Genomic DNA, 23273 nt, shown 5'->3' with positions numbered 1-23273 from the left:
AACCCACAGCTTGTGGCACCACGACTCGGACAAGATGCCACGACGCAACGCCACACTCGTTCGATACGATAGAAGTGATGTGGCCCACCCAATTATCTCACACATACATGCTCAAATATTCGGATTCGCGATTCTTAGAGAAAAGGGTATGATTCGATAATAGCAAAAAAAATAGTTGGAAACCCATAGTCGAGCACTGTGAACGGATAATACTAAACGAGCACTGATTCCCATCACCAGAATTCATCCGCACTCATCCCGAAATCCTTAAACCAAGTATACTGATCCTTCGGCGACGCATAACTCTCGTCGTGTCCTCCGAAAAACGTACTACATCGACAGAACACAAAGTCAGCTTCCTCTCATGAAATACTAGGAGAAAGGGAGATCATAAAATCGGGAGAGAGAACGCACCTGAAGAACAATCCCTGAAACCCAACACCGCTCTCTTCATCCGCATCCGCGTTCCCGTCATCATTCTCCGAAACGACAAAATCGCCACCATCAGTGCCCTCCTCTGCATCGTATGTACCATTGGTGGAGGTAGCTCCGCTAGCCGTCGAGGTGACGGTGCTCGTAACTGTTCTCGTCGTGGTCGTCACAGTCGCATTAGGAGCAACGGTCTCCCACTCCGAAATAGCGAGCGTAATGACGTCCGGCTCGACCGACTGTGTCGCAGTGACGATCCGAGTAGTAGTCGTAGTCGTAGTCTGGGCCTCATCCACACCTCTAGGACCAGCATCAGTGTCGAAAACAACTTCTCGTCTCGGAGCAACTTCGACTTTCTCGCGTCCCTGCAAGCATCCTAAGCCAAGCAACCCACAGTCCTGCTTCCCACCACTACCACTACTCCATCCATCCGGCGGTCCGCTCGTCGTCGATTTCGCCTTATTTGCGCTCGTGGTCTCCGACTTCTCTTTCGTGCCTTCCTTCGTTTTGGCCTGCGATGGTGGAAACGATGGAGGCGGTGGAGGAGGAGGAGGTTTAACCCCCCTATAATAAACATCCCCCCTCTCAATAACCCTCTTCCCATCCACCTCAAGCACCATCCCACCATCCTGCTCCCCGGGCGTATTCAACCGTATCGTCTGCCTCACATGTGTCCATGCGCCTGCTTTGAACGTGAAAGAGCCACGGGCGAGCGAGAGGCCGTAGGTTGCGTCGCAGACGGATTGGGGAGGGAGGGAGCAGAGTGTGGGTGTTTGCTTGTCTTTTGGTGCGTACTGAGGAGAGTACAAGGTCAGTGCTCTTGCAAAATCGAAGAGGAAGGATAAAGGAAGAGAAAAGAAAAGAAGACTGACGAGATACATCTCCCCCCTGCCCTCCCCCCTCCACATCAACCTCGTACTAAAACAATCCACCGCCTCGTCCCCACCCGAACACCCCATCTTCCCACCATACAATCCAGGCAACTTCCCGCCCTTCACCCACTCGAAATCGACGGGGAAGAACACGCCGTATTGCAGCGTTACGGTTTTGGCGCGGGCGAGGACGGCGGGCGAGAGCGGGGAGGCGTAGAAGTCGGCGCCGCCGAGGGGGGAGGAGGGGTTGCCGGGGTTGATGGAGTTGGAGGGGTAGAGGAGTTGGAGGACGGGGGTGGAGTTCGTCCAGGGGGTTATGGGGAGGCGGGGAGGCGAGAGGATAGATGATGTCGTGGTGCCGTTGACTTGGGTTTGCATTGTCGTGATAGAGGTATTGGATGGGGAGGTGGTGTTGAAGTAGGTAGAAGTGGTGTTGAGAGACGTAGAGTTCGTGTCAGAAGAAACGTCATTCATGAACGTGCCGTTGAAGGGGAAATCCACGGTCGAAGGACCCGAAGTCGTGTAATTGGCACCCGTAACATCGACATTTGAGGCACTAGGTGTGAGCTCGCCGCTCGTCGCATTCTCCGTCCCAGTCGCGGTTGGTGTCAGCGCCGTCGTCGTCGTGCTCGAAGGATCCGCTATAGTGCTCGGTCCCATCGTCGTATCCAAGTCCACAACACCACCGCTCGTCGTAGTCCCAGTCGCCTGTCCATAAAGCGCACTCAGGCCCACGCTCGAATTCGAATTCGGAATAGCCGTCCCAGTCGCAATGCCCATAGTCGTACTCGTATCCACATCCGTAGTCGTCGTCGCATCCGCATCTGTGGTCATCGTCGCATCCAAACTTGTAGTCGTCACCGTCCCACTCGCCACCGTCGTCGTAGCCCCAGCGCTGGCCCCACTAGGTATCCCCGTCACAATCCTCATATTCTCCTTTCCCCCCGCAAACTTCCGCACACCGAACGTGCCCAAGTCGGTCATGTTTGTCGGGGCGGTCCAGAGGGTTGCGGAGGTTGAAGTGGGAGGTGGAGCTTGTGGGGGAGGTGGGGGAGAGGGAAGAGGAGGAATCAAGGTTATTATGGTGTTTGGGAATGAAGATGAGGGTGAAGATGAGGGCAAGAGAGAAGCGGAAAGGGACGGCGTTGATGTGGGTGAGGGAACGACAGGGATCACAATCGTAAACGCAGGTCCGGCTCCAATTCCAGGTGAGGCAGGAAAAGTAACAGTGATCATATCGGTCGGATTCGACATCGGCGTCGGGATCTCGTTAGAGGCGCCGACAGTAATGGTGGTATACGCCGTCAAAGTAGCCGTAGATGTGACCGGTGGCCCGGTGACGAGCCCAGGAATGAGATCGATATCCGTGATGGTGACGCGAGGCGGAGTCGTTGTTGTGGTCGTTGTTTCCACCAACGTGAGGGTGACCATTGCAGTTGGGTCCGAGTCCTCGTTGATTGAGGGTGCAGCTGCAGCTGCAGTGACAGAGCCCGTTGCAGTCGACGAGACAAAAGACGACATTGACGTGGGACTGTCTAGAGCCAGAACCATATCCGAGGCAGTAGACATAGTAGACCCAGCACCAAGCATATCAATCGACGACCCCGGAAGAGAAAGAACACAATCCTGCGTCATTGCGTTCGTCGTAGTTCCCAGTCCATCCATAGTCATACCATCACCAGCACCACCGCAGACCGACGGCTCGATAGGCATACCATTCACACCGTAATAGTGTGTCAAGTGAACGGCCGTGATAGTGATGAGACTAAGGGTGAGTGCTCGGGTCCTGGATCGTGGTCGGGATTGGTGCTGTGGATGATGTCGGAGTTGTGGCATGATGGTAGCCGGACTTCTCTAGGGTTTCTGGCGGCGAGAGTATAGAAGGAGAGGATATGTTGGGATGGTTGGTTCATATAGCTCGGGCTTGTAGTCAAGATGATTGAGACTGGTGGGCTGGGTGGTGGTGAGACATAGGCTCTAGACTCCTTGGTTGGCACTGTTCAGTCAAAAGCAAGACAGACTCCAGACCTAGGAATAGCTTGATTACGATCATTGAGGTTTAGAAACGGATAATATTCGCTGGGATGTAGGTTAGAGATCATGGGGAGTCTAAACATGAATTCGAGTGGATCATGGTCGAGACGAGGTTGAGGTTAGAGGAAGAGGGTGGCGCCTAATATTAAGCGCCACAAAAGTATCAAGCGCTGTCGATCGTCCGTCTTATCTGATAAGATCACAGTTATCCAGATCTTCCGTCATCATCCCCTCGCCATCGACATCTCTCAGTCTCGCCACACACCCTCCTCCCTACCTCTCCTCAGTGCTCACTCCTTCAACTCACAATCTCATCCCCATCAACCCAAACCCCTCCTATAACTCTAGATTAACCTAGCACTTAACAGTACACGATGCCCCCCAAAGGTGGAAACGCGAAGAAAGAGTCCGGGCGGGCGAAGAAGGCGGATAACGAGGCTAAGAAAGCGGAGGCTACTGCTGCTGAGAAGGTATGGGTCTTTGATTTTTCAACCCTCTTTATCAGGGAGTGGTCTTTGTACCGTTATATTCGTCCCGCTCGATTGATTGATCTGTACATCTTGGTCTCATGCTGACATATTCTCCCATCCACTCTCCATCCTCCATCCTCCACCCACCCTCCTCCTATCCATTTCTTCTATCACCCCATTATACACAAACCACCCTCTAGGAACGTCTCGAAGCTTCCAAATGGTCCGACGCCCCCGCTAAAGCCTCAAAATCCAAAGAAGACAAAGAAGAAAAACGCAAAGCCGAACTCGCGCGCAAAGCAGAGAACGCACGTTTGCTCGCCGAGGAAGAGGCTTCTGCGCCTACGAAACCCAAGCCTGCGCCCAAGGCTAAAGCCGCTGCTGGAACGAAGGGCGGTGCTGCAGCGAAGGCAGGAGGGAAGAAGGCAGAGAAAGAGAAGCCGGCGGGCCCGGGAGCGATCGCGGCTGGTGGTGGATTGGGTGGTGAGGGAGTTGGTGAGGGAGCAGGTGGGAGTGGAGGAGAGGGAGGAGAGAGACCTGGAATGCCGGAGAAAGTAGAGAGTTTCAGTGCGACGGGGATCGATAATGCTCTGGATTTGTTGGAGGTCGTCACTGCGAAGATGGACAAGGCGAGCGTGGGCAGCAAGGCGGCTGAGATCGAGAAGCATCCCGAGGTCGGTTTCTCTGTTTTTTGTGTGGAGTGGTCAAGGAGTGGGATGGGCAGAGTACTGATTAAATGATGTTGGTGTCTTCAGAGGAGGTTCAAGGGTGCATTCGAGGCGTATTCGGAACGCGAGCTGCCTAACCTCAAGCAAGACGTGCGTATTCATATTTCCACCATTAAATTATAGTGCGAGTCCAGTAGATTGACTTGACTCCGCTTTTTGGTTTCTTTGTATGATTACAGCGTCCTGGGCTTCGCCTGCAGCAGTACAAAGATCTGCTCTACAAGCAGTTCCAAAAGTCACCCGAGAACCCGTACGCGTCCTCCACTCTTCGATCCACCACCATCTCTGCCTTATCATATCTTAACGTTTCGTACGCGTCACGACACTAACACCCGCTCGTCATCAATCCGTAGGTTCAACCAAACGACAGTCGGCTACGATGCCACGAAAGAAGAAAAGGTCGAGGCGCTCAAGAAGAGACAAGCCGAGGTCGAGCAGAGGTTGAGGGAGAAATCATGAGCCACGTTCAACGTTCAACTCTGCAGCGGGTTTTACGCGCTCTTACGAATGCCGAATGCGTGTTCGTGGTGGGTAGGAGGGATGGGTCTCCCGGAGAGGGTGGATGGATGGATGCAGTGCCCATTGGGGGAAAGAAAGGAGGCGACGAGGGTATCATTTGCAAGGATGCTGTATTGAGTGTTGTATTGGGGTTTACTGTCAGTGTTGTTGTACTGTAATCCTGTAACTGGATTATGCATGATCGATATGATGCTCTAAGTCTCTGATTCTCTGATTCCGAACACTGCACCAACGCTCGGGGGGTGGTGGCACTGCCCCTATTTGTCCGATTCCGTTCACCTCAGGCGCACGCTGCAGCCTCGAGGCATCGTCTTCTCTTCTCACTGTCTCCTATCATACACAATATTTTATAAACCCTTCCGAGTCAATCCTCGCCACCCAATTTCCCTGCTTTTGATCTTCACCATAACCCATCTTCACCCATTGTAACTTTCTTCTGAACTTGTAGTCAAAGGAACAGGCCTCAGGCCTCTAAAGCTTTCATAGCTTGCTTCGCCCACAGTAAAACCCTACCAAACGCCCGTCGACGACCGTGACAGATGGCTCAATACGTCCCGAAATGGGCGGCGGGCTCGCACTGTGCGTTTCCCTCCATTTTCTCTCCCATTCCCTACGTCTAATTAATCCCTCCAACGATCGCGATCACAACACGGACCTTACCACCACTTCTTCGACGAACGAACGACGATGGTGACCACGATTCTAATGATTACGACGAAACACAGACGGCCCCGTCCTGACCCAAACAGACCTTTACCTCCTTGCGAGCGCACAGCCGCTAGAGCTGCAGATTAACCCTATTTTGACGAAATCGAGCCCCGATTTCAGTCTGGTGTTTAATCTTTGTACTGGTACGTACGTCTCTGTGATCGGGTGGTCGATGTGCGATATATTGTGGCCGACGTGTGATATGTGATGCGTTTGTGTGGTTGATGGGCGATGTGTTTGAGGATGATACGCGTGGGGCGGTGTGCGATGTGTGGCGGGTGAGTGGGATAGGCGGCGGTGGGTGGGATAGGCGGCGGTGGGTGGGTGTGTACGCCACCAGGATGCATATTTTTGGTATTATCTGCCACCCACGCCATAGCATTTCGAACCCTACCCATCCCACCATTCCTCCTATCCTCGTATGGCCAATCATATGAGTCCTTCGTACTGACATCCTATCACCCCTCTCTTCCCACCCACCCCCACAGGCTCCACCGGCGGCTTCAGCGAATCCGCAGACCGCGACCTCCCCTTCACCGCCGTCCACGAGCCGGCCACCCTCCCCCGCGTACAGGAAATCGTAATCATAAGCGAACATTCGCCCTGGTGCACGATCGTGAAGAATGAAGATGGGGTGACATTGGGGGATATATGTAATCAGATGTGGAAGGAGTGCGTGTTCACTGTTCCCCTCGTCCACTGTTCTTCTTGTTCACTGTTCCCCTCTTCAATCCTTATGCCATGACTCGGAGCCGCATTGAGTACTAATACTGATCTGCCTGCGAACCAGTTACACCGAACATACCATCACCGAAGGAGAGTTCACTGCCCTCCCGCCACGATTGCAGGAGACGGTTAAACGTGCGAATGCTGTCAATGGAGGTTGGGGCGGGCCTGGGCAGTTTTATTCGCCGGCGCCGAATCCGGGGAGGTATAAGAGAGTTGGTTAGTTATCCATCCCTCTTCCCTCTCTTTTTTCCTATTCACGGCACTATCCACTGGGATCGCCACGAGACGGTATACTGATTTAAATCTTCTCCCCCACAACGCAACGTCGCGCTCGCAGATTGGCTCCGCGACAGACTCTTCTTCGAATCGATGGGTAGGGACCAGGGCGATTATATCAAGTCACGATTGGGGTATAACGCCCCGAATATATTCGTGGTGAAGTTGACGGCCTTCTGAGCGTGCGTGCCAGGAGGGAGGAGGGTGGGAGGGAGTGTGCGTTTGTGTATTTGCTGTGTCGTGAAGCCCCCCAGACTGTAGAGGCTCGCTCACAGTCTAGTGCTTGGTGTCGTAGAGTCGTGGTTGTCGCAGAGTCGTGGGTGTCGTAGAATTGGTGGTCGTGGTGGACGGATGGATGGAATTGTTGTATGCTTTCCCCCGATGTATTTCATCCCCCGATTGTTGTTGTCGTCGCTGTATATCTACCCTTGCGTTCTATCTCGTTTCACTCTGTTCATTGCCATGAAGGATCGTCAAAAACCTTGCCAGTGAGCGCCTGTTCGACGCTTCGCCACACTATGGGCGACGGTGTGGCGTGTCGATCATGTTTGGTCTTGTGAGGATCAGAAGCCGTCTGAATTTCAATTCCGTCGGCATTCACGCTGAACTTGTCAACAAGAGTCTCCTGGTTCTGCTTCACAAAATCTGGACAAAAATTCCTATCCAAGTTCTATCCGCACGCTATCATCTCCAGGTTATGGCCCATATACATCATCACCACTCTGAGCGTGTGCCATGAGGATAGTGTAGAGCTCGAGCGACAGTTCTTTAGATCTAGTGAACGATCAGTTATCAAGCCTTCCCAGATGCAGAGTGCGCAGAGACTAGCTATACCTCTCGAACTCGTAAGGTATTGTTTGGATAGACGGGCAGAGTTCCGAGCTTGCTGTGAGCTTTAGTGAAAACCCGTCAGCTTTCATTGTACGCACCGACAACGGTGAGAGAAACGACCTACCTCATCCCATTCTTTATCCCAGACTTCCTCGCCTCATGACTCGCAGTCGCTATCTCGTTCGTACTGCTCTGCCCGCCCTGTCCTTCCTGTGAATGACAAACCGCGACCGACTTCCCCTTCATCTCCGGACGGTCCACCAACCCCGCCGACACGGAATGGGCGTCGAAATCGCAGTGCCTGATCACTCTCACTTCGTCTTCGCCCGTCTTACTTTTCGATTTGCCCTTTCGTTTCGATAAATTCCTCGATACGAGCTCCGCACCCCTCATACTCACATTCCCCTGCCTCCCCTCCTTCCTCTCCCCTTCGCCAAGGTCTCCTCGGCCGCTTTCTTCCCCACCACCACCACCAATCTCAATCCCCACACCCCTCTCCACCCTCCCCTGCACCTTCCCCACAAGCTCCTTCGACTCCGCCTTCTAGCTCGACAAATGATGCAGCCTCAAATGCTTATAATGCTCGTCCATAAAACCTTCAAGACGGACGTGTGGGCCGCACGCCATGCGGGTTCGGCCATTGCGCGCGAGGCGGCGGTGTTGGATGCGTGGGCGGCGTAGGAGAGGAGCTTAGAAGCGTGAGTTGGGGTGAGGGGGCCGGGTGAGTGGGAATTGTGGGAGTCGGGTGGTGGGGAATGTTTATGAAGGGAGCGTAAATGTGGCGATGTTAGAGATGTGTGAGTGTGGCGCGTTGAAGAGAGTAGCGACGATGATAGGGGTTTCGGTTTTGCTTTGGAAGGCGTTCGAGGAGGTGACCGTTGCTCTTGCGAGGGAGGAATAATAATCTGTCCACTCACACCCGTGTGCTCTGATGTAGAGGTAGAAGTCTTGGGTGGTGTCTTATGCCAATCCGTTTTCTGAGACCTAGACGAAGACGAATCACCAGAAATCCCCCTCAGTCGTGGTACCATAAACCCCGAAATGCTTCGTGATCCGGACGCAGACATCGCTTGAGATCCACCCGCAAATCCAAATAAAGACTTCAGCGCGTTCGCAGGTCCCCACGAAGCCTCCATCATCTCCTCCGGCTTATATATGAAGTCTCTCCAAGGGAGTAAAGCCCCGACTTGTGCGCTTTGGACAAGCCATTCTGGTCTTACGACTTTCATGGGCGTTCTGTCTTGTGTGGGAGTTGATTCAGTAGAGAAGAAAGGGAACGGAGGGAGGGAGGAGGACTTACACGAGGGATTTACGATATAGGCAGGCGTGGTATTCTTCCCCTGCTTGATGATCAGTTTGCGCAAGTCTTGGACGGAGGGCCTCTGTCCATCCGTTTATCTATTAACATACAATCAATTCATGGTCAAGCTCGGCTGCTGCGAGAACGAAGAAACCCATAACATACATATAAGTATAGCCAAGCCCTTAAAAACCAGCCGCCTCATAATCTCGAGTTTGTCCTCCTCATTTTCGTCAGCAGCTTCATCGTCAGGCTCGACGTTCTGCAATTCCAGTTTCACTCGTTTCCGAGACATGTATTCGCCGCTGAAGGAGGCAGCTCCGTGGGTGTTCGTGTCGTCCAAACGGTCCATATACGAAGACGAAGAGACATTGCCGCTAGTCAGGGCTTTGTTCGTATGATGAGAATCGTGTGTTGTGTCGATGTCATCACGTTGTGAAGAGTCCGAGAGACAACGTTTCCTAGGCTGCGTGCTAGGTGGTGGAGCCTGAGTCAAGCCATGACAGAGTTCACCAGAGGTCGAGGAATCAGCTTCAACTCCGTCCTTGAGGTTCACACCTCCAGAGTCTACATGTAGAATATCGCCAGGCAAGACAGCAGAGGCTGGTGCCTCCATGAAAGAAGGATCGTCAGAGCCGAATATGTCAGCCTCTATAGTGAAGAGGAACGATTGTCTTCCTCGATCTTTGAGTCTGGATTTCGAGACTAATGTCAGCCTAGGAGTTGGTGGCATTGCTTGGTGGAAGTTCATCGTCATCATTTGGCATAGATGCGACGCGAACACCGTGTTGTAATAAGCACAAGAACAAGACCCTGTAAGCGTTTGCATAGTTCCCTTCGCCGAGTATATAGGCGTCAAGACAGAGGGCCCGGAACACAAGCTTGACACCTTGTCAGAGCGTGCTCATAAATTGCCATATGAGCTGACGGCAGACCCCGGGGTGCAAACAATGGAGTTCACACAGCCCGGATATTGCCGACCAAACTCAACATCGAGGGTTTGTGATCACGATAATCTTCCTTCCTTCCTTCCTCCATCATCTGCAAACAATGTCTTCTTCACCCGCCTCTCAGCGCGCTCAAAAGCGATCTCGCGACGACGATGACACCACAGGCTCCAAGCGGCCTCATCTCATGCTCTCACAGATCTCTGAAGCCACCGACGACACGCGCATTGCCGCCCGCCATGCTAGGAAGGACGTGGCAACCATGGACTTGCTTGAGGAGATGGAGTGGGATTTGGATACTGTTGACACGTCCCTCGAAAATCAGCAGCTCGCTGCTGACATCCTTCACGCCGTCCGAAAGAACCACGATCAAACCAAATTACACGCGCACCCAGATTGGGCTGTCAACCCGAACGCAGGCCCCGAAGAACGAGTAGCATTCCTTGAAAAGGCGATATATGTCCGCCCTCACATCAGTGAGGCATTATTGGATGCCTTCAAAGATGGGAAATTCCAAACCATTCGAAACGCCGGTACGCATACTATCTTGTCGAGACTACACTATTCTTGTATTCTGATGTCTTGTCCATCAGCCTTCTTCAAACGACCGTACGTTGGGCCTCAGGTCTCTAAGTCAATGGAAAACCCGGAGGTTACTGGTAAGTCACCGGTTCCTCTTTCTCGCCGCGGAGGATTCAGCTAATCACCGACCGGGACGAATCTACCAACAAGAACGAGGTGAGTCTCATTAACCAAGTATTATATCTCACTCAGTTACTGACCATTCATTAGCTGTCCGCGACGCATGGAGGACACCATATATGACTGATGATCCCGGTTTCTTGTACGATCTCGTTAATAATATGAAGCGGAAGAAGTGGGCGGAAAACCAGCACAGTGACGATTACAGCAATACTGTCGCGATGGTGCAGAGCTCTGGGACCGGTAAATCTAGGATGGCCGACGAGACGGCACGCCTCGTTTTTACTTTTCCTTTCAACCTACGTTCTGACCAGGAGTCCGAGAGTGAGTCTCGCCGTCGTCACCAAAGCTTACCTTCATTGACGAAGACGCTTCTTCCACTAGCCATGGCGTATCCTTTGCCTGATCCTACCGTCCGTGACTACATGCTTGCTACAGACAATAAGGACCGTGCTCGTAAGCGCTACCATATCTTCCTCCAGTGTCTCTTTCGATTGGCGAAGGAGGAGCTCGAAGCCCTTTACCAGGGTCCCAAAATCCCTCAAGAGAAATTGGCAGGTATATGGCGGGAGCACCTAGAGAACAAAGCTGTACGCGATGGGTTCTATGGGCGCGTCATCGAGGCGGCTTCGGCAAGTTATTCGACGCTCCCTATTTTCGCTTTCCTGACCTAGGCATCCACTCATATTATAGATTCTTCTTTTGGAAAGCACGGCGACCACGATAGATGTGATCAAAAATGCAGCCATTCAAGAGATCTCGCAGCTCATTCTCACCCTCGATTCTGTGGTCGACAACCTGACAGCGAGCGTCAAGGTCCTCCTATATTTTGACGAAGCCCATCCGCTGACTTCGACCAAGTGCCTCGGGAGTATGGATACTCTCTACCCGCTCCTACTTTCGGTTCTGAGTGATTATGTTCGCTGTGCACTCTTCGTTGTATTTCTTTCGACCACTTCTCATGTCGCTGATTTCGCACCTCCACGGGAGGCTACGAAATCCATTCGTGCCACAGAGAGTGGAGCGCATCAAGCCCCCATTACTGAAACTCCCTTCGATTGTGCTCCTGATATCCGTGTCAAGCAGAATACTTACACCCGGCGGGATGTCGCAGACGTGCGATTCATGTCCCGATTTGGTCGTCCTTTGTGAGTTTTTAACATCAGTCACGTACTCGGAATCGTATCTCAACATCAACCATACAGCTTCTGGTCTTTCTTTTCCCAGATCAAAGACGCAGATATGGATCGGTCCATCCGTTCGTTCCTCGGTGTTGTGCGCAGTAAGCTACTCCACAAGATGAATTATGGGAAACCACTTGAGGAGTGCAGTGAGCTCGGACGGTTGGCGGTGGTGGATGTACGACTCTGCCTGCAGTATGAACCACATGTCGAAGGGAACCGAGCGATGGACACGCAAGCGCGCCTCGTCGCAAGCCACATGCGCCTCGCCTATTCAGTCCCTACACATCGTCAATACCTTCGCTCTGGTTATTCAAGCGAACCGATATTAGCGGAGGTACGTCCATCATCTATCTCTCTGTATCCCGGAGAGCCATCTCCTGTAGAGCCTGTATTGATGATAGTTTCTAGGCTGCCGCACAGCAACTACATGATTGGCGCCAAAACAGAAGGACAGCGTTCCTCGATATTCTCCTCGAACATATGCAAAGCGGCCTTCTGGACCGAGGTGAACGGGGAGAGGTCGTCGCTCGTATGCTCGTCACCGAGGCCTACGACCGCGCCGTAGCGGAGAATGCGACCAATGAGCAGACCCTCCTTTTCAGCTTCGGTTGCCGCGTTGTGAACTTCATAAGACAGTTATTCTCAGCAGCTCGTGCTGAAGCGATCCTCAAAAGCAAGCCTGCGAATTGCGATGGAAAGACGTTTGAAGAAGTCTTCGGCGACGCATGGATTCGGTTCACACATTTCGCCAAGTCCGCCGACGATCACATACTCAACACGCACTCGATGTTCGCAGCTTTTGCTCGAGGCATGGCGTACACTTGCCGGAACGGCGAAAGCTTCATCGACTTCATCACTCCCATTCTGCTTTGGGACGCGAAGCTCAGCTCGTGGGTCATGTCCGCCATTTTCTGGCAGGTCAAACGACGCGTCAGAGCTGGGAACTACGAGATAGATGCTGAAGCTCTAGGCTTCTTCCATCCCGAGCCCGAGGGCACGTTTCCACAGGGCGATAATCGCCCATACATCACGATCGTCATGGATCTCGGTGTGCAGAGCCCAATCCCGACTTACGCCAAGCCTGCGGCCCAGAAGGTGATTCAGAAAAGCAAGACAGCCGATGGACGAAAGGGCGTCCCTCAGGTATCGGCCTCTTACCCGCAGACGAGAGCGCCGCCTGCTAGCCCTTCCAAATTCAAGGTCTCCGCCCGGCCCGAGAAGCTTCGTCCCCTCCCCGGCGTAGTCCATCCACGCTACGCGATCTATGTTTCCGGATGCTCTAGCACGAACTACGGAGTTATCGGAGAATCTGACCGGGAGCTCTATAGGCAGCTCCTTCGCACCAACGACTTTCTATACGAGCATCCACGTCCAGAGACCATTCCCAAAGTGATGGCACAAAAGCCTGTTTTCGCGCTCGGTTCGAACAGCTACTCCTGGGTCGATTCGGACGTGCTCAATCCGAAGGATCCTGCGGCTGCTTACGACAACGACAACGACGAAGAAACTTTCCTCATCAGTCAACACGTCGAAGCAGATAGTCCCATGTAAGTACATGGACAGCGGTGAATGTCTCTTGTCCCTGTCTAAGCATCTTAGTATATTCTGTCCCCCCCTTTCCCTTTGCCCTACTTACTGCTCGATGTCAAATCTGTCTGCTATTCTTGCCTGCCCCGATTCCCTTCACTTTCGTTCGACATGCTATCCAGTTCCTATTCTATTTGCCTGCTGCCTCTGCCATGCCTTCTACGTTTGTCGATATCTCGTCTCACCTCCGAATAATTGCATTTGTGTGTTCGGTAGCATGACCTTAGTATTTACCCATGCGTGAGAGTCCAACGACAGAGGTAGATAAATATATAAAGCATAATTATAGCAACAACAATCGAATCCAGCGGGTAGAGTACACTTCGGTCAAACAACACCTCACCACCGGACAAAAGAATCAGCACATACCCGCTTTGGATACTGGTGGCGAGTCCGCATGCATCTTCCCCTTCCCTTCTGAGACTGGGTTGCCAATCTGATATAATTCTTATGCCCGTGATCCGAGCCTTGCTTTATGACGTGAGTCGACTGCATACTAACAACAGTTACTCTTGACTCCGAGTGTAGGTTATCCGGACGTTCCAGATCATTTTCCTCCTCGTTCAGCATGTATAGTGTAGTAGCGGAAGCGTTTGCGAGATTATGAAGTTGACGTTCGCGTTGAGTGGCGCATATCGGGGGGAAGGGGGCTGGTAGAGGTTGTGTCAGTGGCCCGGGTGGCGATGTTCGTGGATGGATGAATAGATGGAATTGTACTTATACTTTCCCCCGATGTATTTGATCCCCTTATTTTCGTTGTTGTATATCTAACCTCCATTTCGTTTCGGGCATTGAATTTACCATGAAGGAACGTCGGAACCCCTGTTCATAGCGCTTCGCCACGCTGATCGACGGTGTGGTGTCGATCATACAGTGTTTGGTCTTGTTAGGATCAGAAGCTGTTTGAATTTCACCTCCGCCGGCCTCTGTTTCAGCGTCTCCGTGCCTTTTGGTTCATCCTCCTATCTACTCAACTCAACTTACCTCACCTTCATCTCAAACTTACTGGTGAACGTGGACTTTCTATATTGACGCCTCTGCAATTCGCAAGAGGGACTTCACGAATCCTTACAGGCTCTTGTTCTTGTGCTTATTGTAACGCGCTGTCCGTGTCGTACCTATCTATGCCGCAAGATGACGATGAACTTCCCCCAAGCAATGCCACCAACTCATCTGACATGTTCGGCTCTGATGATCCTTCCTTCATCGAAGCACTAGCCACTGCTACCTTGCCCGGCGACATCCCACATGTACACTCTGGAGATGTGAATCTCAAGTACGAAGCTGATCCTTCGACCTCTGGACTTCTTCATGGCTTGATTCAGGCTCAAGTTCCTCCACCCAGCACGCAGCCTAGGAAACGTCGTCTCTCTGACTCTTCCCAACCTGACGACTTACCACCTACTTCCCATCGTGCCCCTAGAGATTTGACTAGTGGGGATGGCTCTTCATACATGGACGACACGAACACCTACGGAGCTTCCCATTTCGGCGATTTTGGCGAATACATGTCGCGGAAGCGAGCGAAGCTGCAATTGCAGAACGTCGAGCTTGACGATGAAGATGACGATGAGGCGAGTCGGGAGATTAGGAGGCGGCACGTTTTTAAGGGTTTGGCTATTTATGTATGTCATGAGTTTCCCTTCGTTCGCAGTAGCCGAACTTGACGATGAATTGATTATATCATTGACAGATAAACGGATGGACAGAGCCCTCCGTACAAGACCTGCGAAAACTGATCATCAAACATGGTGGCGAATACCACGCCTATTTGGGTCGTAAATCCCTTGTGTAAGTTCTCCGCTCCTTTTCCTCCCTTCCTCCCTTCCTTCCTCACCACACACACAAGACAGAACACATATCATAACCTGCACCCTAACCCCCGCCAAAATCAAAGAATTCAAGCACATGAAAGTCGTAAGACCTGAATGGCTCGTCCGTAGCGCGCAAATCGGGACTTTACTCCCTTGGGGAGACTTCATATATAAGCCCGAAGAGAGGATGGAGGCTTCGCAGGGACGGGTGACCGCGCAGAAGTCTTTGATTGGTTTTGCGGGTGGGTCTCAGGCCCCGTCTGGGAGTGGTTCGTACTCGAAAGCGGGACCCGTGCCACGCTTTAGGGGGGATTCTGGTGACTCGTCTGGCTCTGTGAAAACCGATCGGCATAGGACTACTTCTACATCAGATCACACAAGTGTGAGTCAAACGGCGACTATCCCTCCATCACAACAACATTGGTCACCTCGAACGCCCTCCAAATCCAAAACCCAACCCTTATCCCTACTCTCCCCAACCCGCCACACTCCCACCTTGCCGACATCACCACACTCACGCTCTCCTCATAAACATTCCCCACCAACCGACCCCCACATCCCCTATTCGACCGACCCCCTCACCCCAACCCACGCCTCCAAACTCCCCTCCTACGCCGCCCACGCATCTAACACCGCCGCCTCGCGCGCAATGTCCGACCCCGCCTGGCGCGCGGCCCACACGTCCGTCTCGAAGGATTTCATAGGCGGGTATTATAAGCATTCGAGGTTGCATCATTTGTCGAGCTGGAAGGCGGAGTTGAAGGAGCTTGTGGGGCAGGCGCAGGAGAGGGCGGAGAGGGTCGGGGTGGGGATTGGGATAGGTGGTCGGGAAGAAAACGGCCGAGGAGATTTGGGCGTAGGGGAGAAGAAGGAGGGAAGGCAGCGGGATGTGAGCATGAGGGGTGCGGAGCTCGTACTGAAGAATACATTGAAGGGAAAGGGAAAAGCGAAGAGTAAGGCGGGCGAAGACGAGGAACGGGTGATCATGCACTGCGATTTCGATGCGTTCTTCGTGTCGGCGGGGTTAGTGGACCGTCCGGAGATGAAAGGGAAACCGGTCGTGGTTTGTCATTCGCAGGGTGCACAGGGTGGACAGGGCAGTACGAGCGAGATCGCCAGTGCGAGTTATGAGGCGAGGAAGTTTGGGATAAAGAATGGGATGAGGTAGGCCGTCTACCTCTCGATCCTCTTTTCTGCGCGAACAATGAAAATTGACAGTGTTTCGCTAAAGCTTGCAGCAGGCTCGGAAACTCTGTCCGGGTATTCAAACAATACCATACGAGTTCGAGAGGTATATATGGTCTCTGCGTACTTTGCATCAAGCGAGCCTTCAGACCTGATCGTTCACTCCCACAGATACAAGGAACTGTCGCTCAAATTCTACACTATTCTCATGGCCCATGCTGATGACCTTCAGGCCGTCTCGGTTGACGAAGCCCTTATTGACGTCACCTCTACCGTATCACAAATGAAGGTCATACCTCTGGACGGAGAGGACACACTGGACGATGAGCCTCTCTCGGACCATTCAGATCCTGCTAAGCAATTAGCTGAGGTCATTCGTGCTCAGGTTCGGGATGCCACACGATGCGAAGGTATACTTCCCAACGTTCCAGAATGCCTGATCATAGCACTCACACTTCGTTCTTAACTCGACAGTCAGTATAGGCATCTCTCACAACATCATGATGGCGCGTCTCGCCACCCGCCGAGCCAAACCAGCAGGCTCATACCATCTCCTCCCCGAAGCCATCCTGGACCTCCTCTCCACCCTGGACATCCAGGACTTACATGGATTCGGTTGGTCGACGAAAGATAAGGCTCAGGAGAAGCTCGGAGCGACGAACTTGGGCGAGCTGGCGAAGAGAAGCAAGGCCTTGCTATGTGATGCGTTAGGCGAGGGGACGGGAGAGAGGCTCTATAAGGCGATTAGGGGAGTTGATGATAGGAAGCTGGAGAGCGACAAGCCGAGGAAGAGCGTTTCGTGTGAGATCAACGTCAGTCCGTTCGCGTTGTTTGTAATATTTGGAGTGCCGGAACTGACGCTGTGCTTATCACGTGCAGTACGGGATACGGTTCGAAAGCCAAGAACAGGCAGAGGCATTCGTGTACCAGATGGCTGAGGAGGTCAAGAGAAGGTTGGATAATGCAGGAGTCAAAGGGAAATCTATTACGATGAAAGTCATGAAACGTGATCCCTCTGCTCCAGTTGAGCCTCCCAAGGTATGTTCTCCACATTCGATCTTCGTTAGCCATCTGATTGTATCTAATTTCGTCTAGTTCATGGGCCATGGCATGTGCCTGACGTTCAACAAACAGTCCCCTCTCGCTGGCGCAAATGGTCGAGCTACATCGAACGACGAGGTGATCGGCGCTCAAGCATGGAAACTGCTCAAATCGTTCAATATTCCGCCACACGAACTCCGGGGTCTCGGTATACAGATTCAGAAACTTGAACCCAATAACGCCACAGCAGCGCCTGAACCAGGTCAAGCTCGTCTTCCTTTCAGACCTAAGGAGGTTCCTCCAGTGCAGAACGCAGAAGACATAGAGGATGATGTCCCTGACATCACGATTCAGCCAGCCTCGTCGCAGCCACAACCCGCCGAGGAAGATAAATCGAATCTCAGTCGTCCTCCAGAGCCAGATCTGCCCTCTTTCTCCCAGGTCGACATGTCCGTCTTCGATGCTCTGCCCACTCAAATCAGGGGAGAGCTCGAGGCCGAATATAAGCGACGTTCCATCTCTCCCTTAATCACCGATCCAGAGCCCCATTTCGATGCAGGCCCGTTCAACAAACCCGTCAGCACCAGCGCCACCGTCGCAAACCTCAGTCGTATCACTCGTCAGCTCGCCCCTCGTGCGCCAGGGACGACCAAACCCATCCTTTCTCCCACTAAGAGCCGACTCTTCGGTATCCCGACAGTACCGCGCGCAGGGCCATCCGGAGTACGTGTCAAACCCGAGGAACTCAAGCAGTTAGGCTTCGACCCAGATGTCTTTGCCTCTCTGCCCATCGATATACAGAGAGAGGAACTAGCGAATGCGAGGGCACTGAAGAACGGTTTGTTGAGGCCTGTGAAACCTGTTAAGCCGTTAAAGGCGCAGAAGGTGGTGCCGAAGATTTGGAGGTCGCCGACGACGCATCCGCCGAGGAGGCCGCCCCCGAAGGCCAAGTTCGATGAGCATCCGATGTTGATGACGCAGAGGAGTGCCGCAGACGAAGGTGGAGATGGCAAGGCGCGGGTGTGGGAGGCTGAAGACGTACAGGCGTTGGTAGGGGACTGGGTGAGGGAGTTTGAGGACTACGCGCCACATAACAGGGATGTGGATAATATCGCGAAGTTCTTGTTGAGATGCGTTGAGAGCGGGGGCGCTACAGGGTTAGAGAGAGCTGTGGATGTGATGAGGTGGTGGGCGGTGCAAGTGAGGCGACGGTGGGCTGCCTCAGAGAATGTTGAGGTCGACGAAGACGAGGATCTGTATGGATATCCGGATGAATTGAGTGTGGAGGAGATGAATGGTAGAGCGTGGTGGTCGGCGTACCGCCAGGTGAAGGATATTCTAGATCATGCCGTCCGAAAGAGATTTGGTGGTTCTCTCTCGCTGAAGTGACCGAATTGTGTATCATCCTTCCTCATTCTTCCGGGCTGTTGAATACTCGTGTACATATATGACCCTATCTATCCTACATTATTGTTTACATTGTTTTGATCATTGCTGCCCATCTGGTTTCGTACCCTTTGCAATAAAGAAATCGACGTGTTTTCCGTGTTTCATCGCTGTCGTTGCTCTTTCGAAACTGAACGACTGGAGCCCTGCACCTTCAAATGCCTCTCGCATCTCGGATTCGCTGAGTCCACCGGTGTGCGCGACGACGTGGTGAAACTCTTGTGGAATGACCTCCTGCCACTCATCTCCTTTCATTATATCCGCCACCAACAAGCATCCGCCTGGTTTTAGGAAGTGCGCAAGTATACTTGACACTTGCAGGATTGAACTGAAGTGGTGGTACGCCAACGCACACTGGAAAAACAAATTGATCAGCATTGTGGCGCGAGAATATGGTCCCGAATGATACCTACGACGATGACATCGAACCGGGCTCCGTCAAGCTCACCGTCCTCGCCCTTCAGTTCGACGCATACGGCACGCATCTCCTCGGTAGAGATACCCTGGTTCATCACACGGTGGTTGTACTCATCCACCATGCCTTGACTTATGTCGACACCGACCAATGTCTTTGCTTCCGGTGCAAGCTGCCGCGATATGAGCCCTACGGGGAACACGGTATATGTCAGTCAATTCCGAGAGGCAAAGCAGAGCCGTTGATCCTTTATTTTGCGCTCTCTAATTGCGAGTCAAAATATGATCTGACAGTGCTCTGCAGGACAGGCGCAAGACAAGTACCGGTGCCACAAGCAAAGTCCATCACTTCTGTTTTTTCTTCATCAAATTGATAAACCCGCAACATCGCCTCCGCCAGACGTTTTGCTAGCTTTCTAGCCGCCGGCAAAGCGTCGTAGTTATGAGCCACGGCATCAAAATAAGCGGTGTTAGCGTCAGAGAGGTTTTCATGGCGGTGATGTTGGTCCTGGTGAGGGTCAGACTCAGAGTGCGGGTGATGTGTATGGGCCATAACCTGAAGATGATAGCGTGCGGAAAGGGCCTGTATGAGAATATTTGCCCAGATTTGTGAAGCAGATCCAGAAGACCCTTGTTGGCAAGTTGAGCGTGGATGGCGGCAAGTCGGGAAGGTTTCAATTGGATGGAAGCGGCGTTTACGATATGAAGCCACGTTTTCCCACGTGCAGCATGTCCCCGCCGCCGGAACTCTGAAACGGTTGGGCCGTTGGGGACAAAGGCGCGAGATCAGCGGCACCCACCACCATGCAGCGCCGTATTTATATTACATCTCCCCCTTGCTCTGTTCCAACATCTTCCTTTACGCTTCCATCGCAAGCGAGTCGCCGACAAGCTTGGTTCTCTATTCTCGAGGGCAAGCTGTGGCGTACAAGGTGAAACCGCAGAGGTTCTCACAGAGCACACACCACACGCTTTGAGGTTCGGTGGTTTCCATTTCTGGTGTCGGCTTTGTTTGGTCATAACAGTTGAACTGACTCCCAGCGAATGTAGAACCGCTATGAGCGTAGTGGAGACGGTTCCACCCGCAGCATTGTCCCAAGGGGAGCCATCCTGTGGCACAGCGGACGCGACAGACGTTGAAGAGCAGCATACACCTGAACAGTATGCGGACTTCGTAGTCCTCACACCTGATGAAGTTACACAGCGCCTCAAGGAGCTGGCACGGCCCGAGACCGCTGAATTTGCCGAAATTCACAGCGTAACGTTGCAGCCGTGCCGAAGCTACAGCTCTCAAGATCGCCACGTCGTTCAACAGCTTCGCGTTCACGACCAGCTGTGGACCTTCACCGGAGTCTTTGACGGTGGGTTCACAATTCTCACTGTATACTCTGACAGCTTGTGCATCATTGTTCCACCGGATTTTATTATGATTTGATGCCATGCCACGGTGGCAGCCTCTTCCATCTCTGTTCAAGAGGTTGGATGCTCGCCGTGCGTCCGCACAGTTGTCTGGCACGGGCCTATCTTTACGCTTTTGCCCGTGGTCGGCATGACCGCCCGAACTGAGCTGACTATGGACAGCCTGGTAATAACAGCCGGTGTTAGTACCCGTTTTTTTTCTGCGCAATTTGATTTCAGCGCACAGGCGGCTTAACAGCCAAAGAACATGTTCTCGATGTTATTTGCGTTCACTATTTTATCTGTGACGCCTAGTTTTCGTCGGTCTTCTGCAACATACTGTCGCCATGGCATACCATCCCGATAGCCATGCGTGCATGAGAGCGGTGCAGTATATCTTTGGACGCATGAGATCCGGCAATGCATATGAATGAACTAGTCCTGCCCTTGCGATTCGCAGCTCACACAAAATCGTGACTCCGGCCGGATCTATATATCGTGCTGACCTTGCGATAAACCACCCGTGTCCGTGTGGCACGGCGTTTATTTACTGCCTCTATAGATACGACTTCGGGGGTGAAAACCCCGTCGAACATGTATAGCATTTCACAGCACTCAAGGATTTCTCATATACTGCCTACTATCTTCGACTTCGTATGCAAACGTGATTGATGACAGCTTGACGGCTTTACTGACTAAAACATTCCACAGGACATCTGGGCGATGCCACGGTCCAGCATACCGCCTACCACCTCCCTATCATCGTCAAACAATTCCTCGAACAAGCTCTGTCACATTCGTCAGAGAAGACGCTCTCCCCACAGACAGTCTCCGACATCCTCTCTCATTCCATCACGTCTTTTGACGAAGCCATCGCTGGTGATGTCTTGGAACTTTTCCCCGGAGGGATCGACTCTCTCCCAAAGCGTACGAATGAAGAGATTCGGAGCGTAGTCAACGACTACTATGACGGCGGGGAGAACTACCAGAAAGCCAGGTTGGCGATGCATGGCACTACGGCTCTCGTTGCTCTCGTTGATCCCGAGCATCTCAATCTTTGGATCGCAAACTTGGGCGATTGTGAAGCTGGTATGTTTTTTTTTCAGTCACGCTTAACCGTTCGCCAGACTGAGGGCCGATATGAATACAGTACTAGTGACACATAGCGACGATGGCCAGCGGAAGGCTGAAGCCCTCACGAGCGTTCATAATGGCGGTAACGAGTCAGAAGTGCAACGCGTTCAACGAGAACATCCAGGAGAATCTGAAGCCGTCGTCAATGAACGGGTCCTTGGGGCGATTGCACCTTTTCGCAGTACGTTCATTGCGTATTATTTTCTTTCCCATTATCACGATATCTGATATCAATCGTAGGCATCGGTGACGCTCCCTTCAAACAGCCAGCCCTTTTCACCCGGCGCGTCTTGTACAACCTTTACCCTGGCATTCCGGACAGTTCGCCTTGGGATACGTTCCTGGATCGAAACAAGTCCCCGCCATATATTTCGTCGCAGCCGGATATTCTTCACAGGCAGTTACGGCCCCAAGATTCTGCGGGTTCTTCGATATCCTCATCCGTACCATCCACAAGGCATCATCTTATTCTCGCCACCGACGGGCTAACCGAACTCTACGAAGAATACGACCGAGAAACGATGATAGACGACTGGGCATCTTGCATCTCATCCGTTTTACACCCTCCCGCCTCTCCGACTTCGTCTATACTGGGTCTGCCTTCAAGTCTACCTGCTCTAATATGCAGTCTTCCCGCTTTGGCAAACGTGTTCACTACTTCGTCCAGCGCCAAGGGCCTTCAGAAGAGGTCTTCCGCAGGGCACAATGGTCATGATGGTCCCAACGGGGCGGACTCCGATCGCAACCTCGCACTAGTATTACTGCGAAGAGCGTTGGGCGGAGAGCCGATGGACGTGACGAAAGTGTCTCAGATGTTGACGCTAGACATGGAACGACCCTGGATGGACGATACGACAATCATCGTTCAAGCCCTATGATCCACTCATCCTCTCTCGGTTTGGAGTATACTATGTTTTTGCTAATCTTGGTCTCTTCATGCTTTCTCTCTTTCGTTCTATCGTACTCTGCTATCCTATACCCACGTATTGTTTGTAATCCTCATGCACATCGAGATTATTTCACTGGGCGTAATTCCTTCACTTATATTTCATCTTGGCTTTCGACGTGGTTTCACATGGCTTTTGTCGTACGTAGGGTGTTTTCGAGGTGCTATTCGTTATACGCTATCTTGGTCAGTAATCTATGTATCCAGACGGTCTAGCTGTAGACAGTCCTATGATAGCCGTCGCCGGCATTGGTTCTCTGGCACGCTCCATTTTCGACAACTGCGGTTGGAAGTAGCGAGTGAGATAGAAGAGTGGGATACTTTTCTGGGGACCTTTCGACGACCCATGGGGGAAGCAACGGTGCGCAAGATGAGCGTGGAGGAGCGGCGGGGTATTTTCTCTATCCTTCCCTTTTCACTGAACTATAACGAGCCACAACATGATGTTGCAGGGGTTTGTGGATCTATAAACTGCACTATGGCTGACTCTATCTATTGCGATGATCATACATGTTTAGAAACGACTTCATCAAGCGCGACATGTGGCACATTCTCAGCCTAAAATTGCAGGCATTTACG

General features: G+C 52.4%; 8 protein-coding genes across 8 annotated transcripts; 5 read left to right on the top strand and 3 right to left on the bottom strand.

Annotated features, from left to right (window-relative positions):
* Positions 1–992: 992 nt before the first annotated feature.
* STEHIDRAFT_34270 (uncharacterized protein) lies at positions 993–1154 on the bottom strand (the record flags this gene model as incomplete). The annotated part of the gene is made up of 1 exon (XM_007308240.1): positions 993–1154. A coding segment is annotated over one exon (162 nt), but the record flags the coding sequence as incomplete, so codon positions are not given.
* Positions 1155–4347: 3193 nt separating this feature from the next.
* On the top strand, positions 4348–4992 carry STEHIDRAFT_65229 (DUF1014-domain-containing protein; the record flags this gene model as incomplete). Its single annotated transcript, XM_007308296.1, has 4 exons — positions 4348–4479; positions 4561–4623; positions 4713–4783; positions 4887–4992. 4 exons carry the CDS (start codon positions 4348–4350, stop codon positions 4990–4992), a joined length of 372 nt encoding a protein of 123 aa, XP_007308358.1.
* A 448-nt stretch (positions 4993–5440) lies between these two features.
* On the top strand, positions 5441–7213 carry STEHIDRAFT_124526 (uncharacterized protein). The gene is made up of 5 exons (XM_007308461.1): positions 5441–5631; positions 5778–5903; positions 6249–6432; positions 6551–6705; positions 6827–7213. Exons 1-5 carry the CDS (start codon positions 5592–5594, stop codon positions 6943–6945), a joined length of 624 nt encoding a protein of 207 aa, XP_007308523.1. The 5' UTR covers positions 5441–5591; the 3' UTR covers positions 6946–7213.
* Positions 7214–7460: 247 nt separating this feature from the next.
* On the bottom strand, positions 7461–9629 carry STEHIDRAFT_160936 (uncharacterized protein; the record flags this gene model as incomplete). Its single annotated transcript, XM_007308460.1, has 6 exons — positions 7461–7531; positions 7600–7658; positions 7721–8139; positions 8193–8836; positions 8897–8978; positions 9090–9629. The coding sequence occupies 6 exons, from the start codon at positions 9627–9629 to the stop codon at positions 7461–7463; spliced, it is 1815 nt and encodes a 604-aa protein (XP_007308522.1).
* A 317-nt stretch (positions 9630–9946) lies between these two features.
* Positions 9947–13400, top strand: STEHIDRAFT_149484 (uncharacterized protein; the record flags this gene model as incomplete). Its single annotated transcript, XM_007308459.1, has 7 exons — positions 9947–10376; positions 10437–10502; positions 10630–10869; positions 10930–11177; positions 11239–11693; positions 11751–12063; positions 12138–13400. The coding sequence occupies 7 exons, from the start codon at positions 9947–9949 to the stop codon at positions 13278–13280; spliced, it is 2895 nt and encodes a 964-aa protein (XP_007308521.1). The 3' UTR covers positions 13281–13400.
* Positions 13401–14440: 1040 nt separating this feature from the next.
* Positions 14441–18745, top strand: STEHIDRAFT_160934 (DNA repair protein; the record flags this gene model as incomplete). The annotated part of the gene is made up of 8 exons (XM_007308458.1): positions 14441–14941; positions 15010–15107; positions 15170–16294; positions 16362–16421; positions 16487–16725; positions 16790–17127; positions 17195–17353; positions 17411–18745. 8 exons carry the CDS (start codon positions 14441–14443, stop codon positions 18743–18745), a joined length of 3855 nt encoding a protein of 1284 aa, XP_007308520.1.
* A 99-nt stretch (positions 18746–18844) lies between these two features.
* On the bottom strand, positions 18845–19407 carry STEHIDRAFT_65241 (S-adenosyl-L-methionine-dependent methyltransferase; the record flags this gene model as incomplete). Its single annotated transcript, XM_007308297.1, has 2 exons — positions 18845–19156; positions 19216–19407. Coding segments are annotated over 2 exons (504 nt in total), but the record flags the coding sequence as incomplete, so codon positions are not given.
* A 608-nt stretch (positions 19408–20015) lies between these two features.
* On the top strand, positions 20016–22626 carry STEHIDRAFT_102874 (protein serine/threonine phosphatase 2C; the record flags this gene model as incomplete). Its single annotated transcript, XM_007308457.1, has 6 exons — positions 20016–20194; positions 20267–20577; positions 21326–21703; positions 21765–21929; positions 21989–22302; positions 22432–22626. The coding sequence occupies exons 2-6, from the start codon at positions 20274–20276 to the stop codon at positions 22624–22626; spliced, it is 1356 nt and encodes a 451-aa protein (XP_007308519.1). The 5' UTR covers positions 20016–20194; positions 20267–20273.
* Between the last annotated feature and the right edge of the window lie 647 nt (positions 22627–23273).

This window comes from Stereum hirsutum (assembly GCF_000264905.1).
Source record: "Stereum hirsutum FP-91666 SS1 unplaced genomic scaffold STEHIscaffold_15, whole genome shotgun sequence".
NCBI classification, from domain to species: Eukaryota; Fungi; Basidiomycota; class Agaricomycetes; order Russulales; family Stereaceae; genus Stereum; species Stereum hirsutum.
The sequence above is the reverse complement of the archived record's forward strand: the minus strand, read 5'-3'. Positions and strand labels throughout refer to the sequence as shown.

Excerpts from the sequence above, each read along its gene's own strand:
- STEHIDRAFT_124526 (XM_007308461.1), top strand. The coding sequence starts at position 5,592 with ATGGCTCAATACGTCCCGAAATGGGCGGCGGGCTCGCACT. Across the intron at positions 5,904-6,248 it reads GGTGTTTAATCTTTGTACTG|GCTCCACCGGCGGCTTCAGC; the intron begins GTACGTACGTCT and ends CCACCCCCACAG. Across the intron at positions 6,706-6,826 it reads GGGGAGGTATAAGAGAGTTG|ATTGGCTCCGCGACAGACTC; the intron begins GTTAGTTATCCA and ends TCGCGCTCGCAG.